The sequence below is a fragment of the Centroberyx affinis genome, unplaced genomic scaffold (assembly GCF_046629955.1).
Source record: "Centroberyx affinis isolate AG114_WGS23_722 - 3 ecotype Tasmania unplaced genomic scaffold, CSIRO-AGI_Caff_v1 ptg000941l_1, whole genome shotgun sequence".
Classification (NCBI taxonomy): domain Eukaryota; kingdom Metazoa; phylum Chordata; class Actinopteri; order Beryciformes; family Berycidae; genus Centroberyx; species Centroberyx affinis.
In genome coordinates this window covers 173,536-184,272 of record NW_027279515.1, presented here as the reverse complement: position 1 = coordinate 184,272, position 10,737 = coordinate 173,536, and the positions used below count along the sequence as shown (strand labels likewise).

The following is a 10,737-nucleotide window of genomic DNA, read 5'->3' as shown; positions in this document are numbered from 1 at the left end:
CTAAACTAACCTTAACCATAACATTAAATCTTACCTTATACTACACCTAAACCTAATCCAAATTCTACTCCTAACCCTAAATCCAAGTCTTAACCCTAAACTAGCCCCTTAAGAAAGTAAAGGCCAGCCAAGTTTACTCACTTTGGAGGATTCTCCTCTTCATCTCTCTATCATTGTTATGACATTTAGTTCTCATAAGTTTAGAAATAACAAGAACACACAGACACACACACACAAACACTTCATGGCGCGTGACATTCACCATTGTTATGAGTTTTACTGTCTTGCCGTGCGTAACATACACAGCAACGCTTGAGTAATGGATGAAGTCATCAAAGATCAGTTACAACAGAGTCATTAGAATGGAACTTGGTTGCAAAACTGTCAGCCCTCTAATATACCAAATTTCCAACTTTATTATAATGCCAAACAGAAAATTATCTCCAGGCTCTTTCATCATCTTCAAACAGAGCTTCATATTAGACCTTGTGAGAACCTTTACTGTAATAAATTACTGTTTTGCGTGTTGGGTACGGTTCCTTTATGGGGTTTTTTTTGTGTCGTGAGTTATGGTACATGTTTTCAATTTATATCTATAGAGGAATGGCTAGAATGCTGCTCTGCTGTACGTATGCACAGTCCCTAACCCGTGGTATCAACCGGCACTCATCCAACAAGACGCCACAAATCACGGCTGTCGCAGGGAAACAGGTTGATACCGTATGGGCCCACAAAACAGGAATGTAGGCTACATGGAGTGGAGAGAAGCAGGGAAGGAGGTGGAGGGGATAAAAGAGAGGAAAGAGAGAGAGATCGGATAACGTCGTCATGAAACGCCCAGCGGGTAAAGCAAGTGTAATTTCTGCAGGAACGTTCGTCAATTTTTTTATTTGCAAACAGGTTTTTCCCACAGAGGATTCGGTCCTTATAAAGTGCGATCGTTGCTACTGGCAAGAAGGATGCAAAGAATGAAAGAGAGGGAGGGAAGAAGGGAGGATGAAGAGATAAAGGAAGTGGGAAAGGGAGAGAAAGTGAGACGGCGCTGGCGAGAAAGATACAAAGAAATATGGAGCATGAGAAATGGCCCAGTTTTGGAGCTTAGCGTGAGCAGCAGATCCCACATGACGGTTTGCTACATCAGCAGAAAACACTGTCACACGTCCAGATCGAGTGCTGGAGCAGCAATCAGCCTCAAAAATCACTGAAGGGGAATGCAGAAAGGGAAAGAGCCTGATATTTCCAGATATCACACTAGCTGTACCTTTTATTTTCATCTTGAGGCTTTTGAAGTGGAGATGGATTGAAATGGAGCTAAAGCCGGCACAATCAACTTAAATCAGATAAATCTGACTTGATTCAATAAAGCATAAGTAAAGTTTTTTGCTCAGGAAGTTTTCAGCTATTTTTGGTACTGTATCAACTCTTGGTAAGATCAGTTGGTAAGACTGTCTGGTCTTACCAGCTGATGTCTGTGTTTTGTCTGCAAACCAAATTTGCCTTGCAGGACATTTAAGACTAGAAATGAATGAATTTGGATTCTTTGGCTGCAGACCTGGGTCAAATAGTATTTACACATACTTTTCAAGATTTGTTTTTTTCCCCAAGTCAATTTAGTCAATTTAGTGTACTTTCCTGTTATTGACAAGTTACCCGATAACACAGGAATGTAAGCAACACAGAGTGGAGCGAAAGAGGGCAGAGGAGCGAAGGGGGGATAAATCAGAGACAGAGCAAGTGATACAGCATTCAGTTCTCCACGCAGATTAAGACAAATGCTAAGATTTATGTGCAAATTGGTTGCTGGGTTGAAGGAGACTGCGCAGCGAGTGTTGAGAGATGTGATGGACAGTGCACTAGTTGTTAAGTGGCGATGCTGCGGGCCGCCGAGCAAAACAAGCTCTGTTACTGAGCAACATGAAGTGTTTACATCTAAAGCGGACCAAATGTTTATGGCGGATATGAGAGAAGCTGCAAAGTTAGAATGGAGAGAATGCTTTCTGTGCAGCTAAGTGTCTCTCTCTGTATCTCTCTTTATCACTATTGTTATCACAGATTTGTGTATGATCACTGTTAAGTGCTGTGTGTAAAGTGCATCCATACCAGGATTTGGGTCAATTCAATTTCACTTCACATAATGTACCATAAACTGAAAATGCAATGCTAGAGGTGCCATTTACAATACTTTACTTCTTTCCATTTCTTGAAATCTGAGGAAAATTGAACTTCCAGAATTGAAAATGAATTTATCAGAACCCTGATAAATCATTTTTAAAAGATTGAGCTGACATTTAAACATCCAGTGAAATGTGAAAAGTGACAGACTGTCAGCTTCAAAATCCCTTCATGGCTTGTCAAACTACTGTAAGCTGAATTTGGGACTGGCAGCACAATACAAGTGTCATGCATGTGGAAAACATTAGCAAATGCGTGTAAAGTTGATTGCTCAAAGCCCTTCAGAGGATTAACTAACTGTTCACCACGCTGACAAACCACATCACTGGTCCAGACACTAATACTTTGTTTACTTCTCTCTCTTTCTCTCTGTCTCTCGACCTCGTTTTCTCACTCCCTCTGTCTCTTTCTCTGATTCTCTCAACCCTTCACTCTCTCTTTCTGCCCCTCTTCTCACTCAATATCTGGACGCATTCACTGCGGTTGTTGAATGAGCTATTATTAAAGGCGCAAAGACATTTAATGAGGTACGAGGTGGCCCCTCGCCTTCTGCTTCTGATTACAACAAACCCCTTGAATCTGTGCCAGGCATCACAACTGCATGGCAATATAAGCCTGACGCTCTCTCCCGGTAATCGCTGCACACTTCCACTATTTCAGAAGAAACACCCGCCGCATTTCACAGCAACAGTTTGAGAGGCCAGAAAACGTGATGAAAATCAACACATTTACGGTGCCATAAAGCATCACTGCAAAGGTCTGAGAACGTTTCAGCACCATGAGTCTCAGTTGAATGAATAGAGACAGACGTTTGCGCATTACCTCATACCCTGCATTTGAGAGTACAACTGTTTCAAGGTTGCTGCAGATCCAAAAACAAAGAGCGTACTTATTCTCATGGGCCATAAAGTGGTATAAGAGAGGCAACGCTATGAAAACATGAGACTGGTTTTGCGGCGCGACAACTTTAAGCTCAGATTTAAGGCCGCTGTGAAGTGGATGTCTGTAGATTTAGGTTGCGAGAGGCACAAACTCCCAGCCTGGTGGCCTGACAGTTTGTTATGGAGAAACTGCCTTGTCAGGACTGGGATGTAAAATTCACAACAAATTTAATCCCTCACTTTTTTTTTCCACAGGAGAACCAGATGAAGTGCAGCTCTATAAATTTTTTAGTGAGAAATACCACAGGGAAGACCAGTGAAGAATAATGAAGGATCCTGTTTCATGTTAATGCACTTCTCATTTTATTTAAATCTTAAAAAACAGCAAATAAGAAGATCCAGAACAAAAAAAAAAATGTGTTGGTAAAACAATAAGTTAAACACAAAGAAGAGGATCCCGGTGAGAGAACATTGAAATCATTAAAAGAACACAGGGTATGCAAAGGCATGTGAGTGACATGTTATATATGTTAAAGCAATCATGATGAAACAAATATGTACAATACTTAAGAAACTAGAAGAACCAATGTGGTAGCAATATAATTTCACATAATTTACAAAGAGGACTAGTGTAGTTGGCATACCAGCAGCTATACATTTACATCACTGCGGATATCTGAGAAAAAAACATGGATATCAGCACTGCAAAATTCAGTTTGGATTCTCATTTCCAAATTAAAAAAGTAGTATCGTAAAAAGAATCTCTAAAATTAAGAATAAGATCACTTTTCTCCACCCATTTCACTTCACTATTCACAACAAACCAAGATAGATGGCCACATATTTCAGTAATAATGATAATTTCCTTTTTTTTTTTTTTTCGCTCGCAGCAAGAACATTTCTGTCATTTCCAAAAGAAAATTAATGCCCTCCCTCATTCCTCTTTCTTTCCCCCCTCCATCCTCCCTCCCTCCCTCTCTGCTCCCCCTGTCTCTCATAGGAAATGCAGAAGTATGTTTCATTTGGTTCGCGGACTTGGCTGTGACCAGATATTTTAACTCATAGTAGAAAGGGAATAAAACTATGCACACTTTCAAACTCTTGTCTTTTTTCCCTGCTCCAAAGAAGAAGTGTAATGTATCTGTGTAATGCGTCCAAAAACACTAAACAAAATGAATATTACTCCCACATGTTGCAGGCTCTAGATTCCCAGTTTACGAGTTTCCAACCGTGGCCTCGTCTCCTGTCCCGAATCCACATGGCCTTTTTTAAAAGCTGCCATGGGAGGCAGAGAGCGTATTGGTGTCAACCCGGGACGTCTGTCAACAGACCCAGTAAACTCTGGCTCTCTTGCCTTTATGAACTGGAAATCTCCACCGCGAGAAGGAGTGCAAGTTGAAATTCCTCTCTCAGTCAGGTGCATGACCCAAAAGTACTGAGGTAAGAACTTTCTGAAAATGAGAGTATCACGCCCGTTCAAACTATGCACCCCAAAAAAAAAACTGCATCCCAGCTGGTAGGAATAACAACACGCAGCAGTTTAATAAGTCACCCGCTTGTTTCTAAAGCACATTTAGGGGAGACGTCCTGTGATGATTGCATGCATTCACTCCATTACGCTAAGTTTCTCATCATTAAAGTCTCATTTCTTGTGTTTCCTTGTGTGTGAAAGGCTGTTGTGGTCACATTGCAGAGAAATCATCGGACTGCTTCTCAGCAAGTGACGGTTACAAAGTTTCGCACACACAACTAACAAGTAGTGTTTTTGTTTGCATTTCAGATGCTTGATTCTTGCATTTTAGTTGCATATTGAAGCACTTATCGTGAAATATAGTTTGGTGAAATTATGCACCCAAACTATCATTCCAGACACTCAAAATTATATCTGTAAGAGGCCGGTTTATAATGAATTATTGCTTATTTATCATCATGACTGAAAAATGAGCTTGTAAGAATGATAATCACACAGAGAGATGTTCCCCAGTTTAGTGAAATATAAAAAAAAATGGCAGTAAGTCGGATATGTGTAAATAAAAGCAAAAGTCCACCAGCAACAGGAATAGCATTATGTGTAATTGCAACACACTTAAAAAATATGACACTGAAACCTCTCAATCCATTGACCAAAACCGATATATATCACAATACCTTAAATGTAAAAGGTAAAACGAAAGACTGACATGTTGCAATGTGCTGTACTGCATGGGAAACTGTGGTTTAATGATAGTCTGAAGGCATCAGTGAATAGGAAGAAAACCATTGACTCCTCTGCATCGTTCATCACACCACCAAAGCGCAAAAAACCATACCATTCACCCCAAAAACGTCTTACAATAATGTATATTACACCCCAGTGTCCTGTAGTTTTTCTAAGGAATATAGTGAATGTTATTTCTACCCATAGTCATATTCCAAAATGATGTGGAACATTCAGTATTCTGTTTAAAATAAACCCATATCCTGATTGTTGGAAAATCAAAACATAGATAGCTGGAATATACTGATATTGCCTGGATACAATGGCATGTAAACATCCCATTTACTGTTGATTTTCATTATCTGTGTATGTTCTGTTTTATGGTAATATTTGGAATATTCTGGTGATATATTTGTCATGGAGATATGCATATGAACACCTATGAACCTGGTTATTTTTGCTAGTATCCAGAATATTCTGTGCATGTAAACACACTGATTGAGAGATTGAGAGAGCGGGTTGGGGGTAAGATGTCAATTTTTTTTTGTTTTAGTTTTTTTTATGGGCTGGAGCTGCTCAGACCAGAGCCATATTCTGTCAACATATTTTAATATACGCTCAAAATACATAACATGTTTATGCTCAGCTGGCCTCATTTATCAAGCTTGTCAGTGTAGAAATACTGACCTGGGATCGCTAAAACCCAAATCTCATATGACCCTCCCAAAAGGCAAAACTGATCCAAGATCGGCATTCCTGCTCTACAGCTCCTGATAAATGTGGACTGGGATATTCAATAACCCCATCCCCCATAATTTTCGCTCTCCCCTGTTAAATTACAGTATGGCCGGCCCCCTCTCTCCATCTCAGACCAGCTCCACCTTGGAGTTGGGGTAAACGGCGACGACGTCGTAGCCCTCCGGCGGCTGGACGCGGGCCTTGGCGTGGGTCTCACAGTACAGGTTGTCCTCGATGAAGAAGTAGCCTCTCTGCTTGAGGTTGACGCCGCAGTCGTCGCACATGAAGCACTCGGGGTGGTAGAGCTTGTCCCTGGCCTTCACAATGGTGCCGCTGGAGGGAGGGAAGGAGGGAGGGAGAGATTATAATAGCTGTAGAGGCTTTGCAGATGTGTCGCAAATCTCCTGGCAAAGGCTAAATATATAAAAACAGGGCAAGAAAAAGAGAGATACTTGAAATGTTGAGATTGAGAATGAGTTTGTTGGGGTTTCAATTCAGTAATATTATAAGTAAAAGTGGATAGTCTGATAAGGTAGATTTGCTTCCAAATGTATTACACACAGTTAACTGTCTTGTCTTAGCCCTTGCCCCTCCTAGTCGGCTAGTGTGCAATCAGATGCGTTACAGGACAGTGGTAGCTACCAGATAACATCATCTAAACACAAAATTGGTCAGATGGTCAGTGGTGAAATGATCATTTCCCAGTCAAAAACAACACAGAAATTAACCATATCTTTCAAATTCTGTTGCGATAGCCAAGTTCTGCGTTTAAAAACACAACCATTTGTTCACAGCTATTTGTTTCCCAAAAGCTGTGAACTTTCACTGTGGCTGCTAGAGAGAGGGTGCGTTACTTGGGTGCTTTATAATTATATTTACATGGTGATCAGATTGGGTAACTACAGATCATAGATTTGTTTAACACTCACTTCTAATTGGCCAACGAATACATTCTGAAGTCTGTTATTTCTGAATGTTTCACATTTAATCCTCACTCCACAGTTAAGATGTCTGACCCATTTTGTTGACTTCTAATCAAATGAACGAGTGACAGCTTGTGCCAGAACTTGATTCACCCTGTCTGTGATAAATGACTCTTACTTAATGCCCAGCCCAATGGGGCGGAACAACACTTCCTCGCATTTAGTGTAATCAGACAGTGCAAGAAAGATAGTGCACAATATCACTCTACATACATACAAAAAAGGTATTCGATCACTAAATGTATTCAGACAGGGTGGCATGCAGGTTGGAGTCCAGCAGCACAATATGTATGTTGTTCTACCATGAGATAGCAGTACTGAGGAGGATGGAAATGCAGGATGAATGACGCAAATGAAATGATGCAGCAAAATGCAAAGTGCAGACTGCCTTAAATGGCTTCAAGGCAAGCCTCAGTGGAGGTGCTGTTCTCGCCGAGGAGAGAAGACTTAAAAAGGAGCTAACTGTTCATTTGCTTATCTGACTAACTAACAGTCTGTCTATCCAGCTAACCATTATCTGTGCATGTCAAACAATTATAGGACTTTATAGCAGCTGTAACCAAACAAGCATCTGAATATAACCTGTCACAGTGTTTCTATCAGGCACTGTTGTCTAAGAACACATCCTTATTTAGAGCAATGGCTTTCGTGAGTAGTGGCAGGTGGAGGGAGGGTTACACACATTTACAGTCTCACACCTGGGAGCTGCATAGTGCAACTACAATATTTGTACTGTTGGCTACTGACCAGCTCCACCGGTGCACTTGGAGGTTCAGTGCTTCAATGGCTGTTTCTTGCTATACACAGACTATGCAGCTGTGTTCGGCCCCATTGTACTGCCGTTTTTGTGTTTGTTTTTCTTTCTTCCTTCCTCAAAATTAAAATGACTACTCTTGGTAACTGTTGGTAACCCAGTGGCCTCATGTTGATCTAAAACACATCCATTTTAAGCTCACAGTAAAATATAATGCATTTATTGTTGGCTAGACAGATCAAGAGCTGCTTTTCTTTAGTGCAATGGATAGGGAAGTAGAAAGCCCTTTGCCTTACAAGCAAACACATTCATCATCAGATTCTCATGTATGCTGATGTACTGACTTTGCCGATTGCTGAACTCAACTGTTGCGGACATTCAGATTGGGGCAATACAACTTTTACATAGGACCCCCAAAAAAGTAGAAACGGCCCTGAGTGCTTCACCCAACAAGATTTTCCTTTCTGGACGGGAGATTCAGACCGGCAGCCTTCCAGTCACAATCCTGCTTCTTTTTTTCCACCACATTCACCGTCTAACCACACTTCTTGCAGGTTAAACTATTGACACAACAGTGCTTCGTATACTTGTGCGAACTCCTGTTTTAAACGCTCCCAGAACATAAGAGCCTTATTGTGCCTTGCGAGCTCCTACAAAGCTCTCTTGTTAACGGGTAAACGAAGCGGATGACATCACTATTTACCTGCAGCTGCTTTTATGGAGTGGGGATTACCGGTGCCTGTGATTTCCTTGGTAAAAAGGTGTGTGTGTGTGCGCGCATGTCTATGTGTCTGTGTGTGTGTGTGTGTGTGTGTGTGTGGGATAGGGTGTGGAAAAGGGCTTAGTTTAATCATTAAAACTGATAAATGGGGATAGCTTTTCCTCAGTTCTGTAGAAAGGCCTGTTGGTGCAGGTCAACCTGTTTCTTAGGGCCAGAGAAGAACCTTGATTCACCTCTTAAGAGTTCAAATTATATACTTCATGGCCAGAGGTGGAGTGGTAAACCATCATCTCCAGATGGCGATTAAAATATTTTTAACAACAACCGACCTGAGTATAAAACACTGGCATTTTCAGAATTTATCTTCATTCTTTTATTCTAAATAGACCCCATTAACTTAATTATGTAGACCATTAAGTTACATGTGGGTGATTTTACTATACCTTGTATTAAGAGTTTAACTTAACAAGTATCAACCTTGGTTTGAATTCATTCAACATGATGTGCTGAATAGAAAAGGAACATTTTTATGTTGTTGATGATCATAAACAGGGACCAATTTAGACAATTTAGGGATGGGATGATATACTTATCTCACGATACGATTCGATACACAATAGGGTTTACAATTCGATACAACCGCAATACGATAAAAGTTAAAAGTCAGGATCTGTACAATACTTACACAATGCCATTACAGCAGCGTGTGCACTGGGGAAGCTTCTGAAGTCCGGACATGGGACTGGGAATGGGGCTGCCCAGTTTGGGGATTGGAGATCTGACTGGTGACTTCAGATTTCTCATTCTCTCCGTTGGGGAAACACCTAGGAATGAGAAAGTATAACCACAGAATAAACACACAGGAGCTATGGAAACTACACCATAAAATAACCATTCAGAGGCCAGACCTGGAAGAAAAACACACATGCATGTATAACGTGTTCATAAATCCCCAGAATTCCTGGTGCTGGTAACCCTAGGAAAGGGTTGTGTGTGTGTGTGTGTCTGTGTGTGTGTGTGTGTATGAAAGGTCAGCTGAGTTCCAGGTAGTGGGTATCTGGTAACTCGGGGAAAAAGCTGTGTGTGTGTGTGTGTGTGTGTGTGTGTGTGTGTGTGTGTGTGCGCGCAGTAAAGGCCCTCTCTGAGTTCCAGGTAGTGAGACTGAGAGGGCAGCGGGCTGTCAGGTCTGTTGTGTGATACGAAGATAGATTAATATTTCCCACACTGCACCGGGGGTCAGTTTCTGTTCCCCACGGAGCCATTTCTCACCCGCTCTCTCGCCCTCTTCACAGGTGTGTGTTACCCTGCTGGCCCTAAGGGCACGGCTGGGGCACAGGTACACCATGGCCAGTGAGGTACACCCACAATACAAGTCTTTCAATATATCTATTCAAATGTGTTTTAATAGTGACTGCATATATTTACATTCTTTTATGTTTCTATCTGTGCGGCTGCACAGATAGAAACATAAAAGCATTTTTAAACATCAATATATCATTATCAAATTAACTGTGATACCTTGGTATAATTAATATAAACAAATGACAGCGTGGTTGAGACAATTTGTAGCCGCCATCTCACACTAGTGGTATTGTTAGTGCTAATGTTTCTTAAAATTAAGGAATTTCCCCTAACCCCTGTTTAGTTTTCTCTTTTGCTTTCGGATTTCACAAAATCTGATACAGTGGCACACAATGTAAAATGCAGTAGTGTTTAAGGATAATAAATACTAAAGTCTGGAAATTAAAATGCAGATGATTTATTGATGTGGAAATGTGACACGGAGCACCTTTAACTGTTGTTTCAGCCACTGAACGCAAGACAAATTACCATGTTAACTCATAAGAAAGTACTCCCTCTCCTCTACATTCGTCTTCGACTTTCACTCTTCCTCTCCATCACTGTCTCTCAACGTCTTTTTCTCTCTCTTCTCTTCCTTCTCACCCCTCCCTTCTTTCCCTCTCTGACCCCTCTGTGTGTCTCTCTCTCCTTCCAGTGTGCTTCATTCAAGAGTCAGAGCAGAGTCTGTTGTGTTCATTTCCTAGTAGAAACTCATCAGTTAGCGAGGCCAGACACCCAGGCCGGGAAAATAGAATCGAATTAGCCATCTCACCGATATGCTACAATCGCATCCTATCTGTGAAACGCACTGTGGCAAACCAGGGGGACGAGTTGAGGGCCGACAACATCCATCCTGCTGGCTAAAACTATCAGATGCATCTTCTTTGTTGCTGTAACTGTAAATGTTTTGGTAAAATGCAAAGGAGAGTAGCAGTTTCATGCCGACTGTC

At 41.3% G+C, this 10,737-nt stretch overlaps 1 protein-coding gene across 1 annotated transcript in view; it reads right to left on the bottom strand.

Annotated features, from left to right (window-relative positions):
- Positions 1-4,040: 4,040 nt before the first annotated feature.
- The window catches only part of pdlim4 (PDZ and LIM domain 4), a 54,056-nt gene continuing 47,359 nt past the window's right edge, over positions 4,041-10,737 (bottom strand). Inside the window, exons 6-7 of the mRNA XM_071521910.1 lie at positions 9,132-9,270; positions 4,041-6,321 (exon numbers count right to left, since the gene is read on the bottom strand). Of these exons, the coding sequence (XP_071378011.1) occupies positions 6,117-6,321; positions 9,132-9,270 (344 nt within the window). The 3' untranslated portion in view covers positions 4,041-6,116. The remainder of the gene's footprint in view (positions 6,322-9,131; positions 9,271-10,737) is intronic.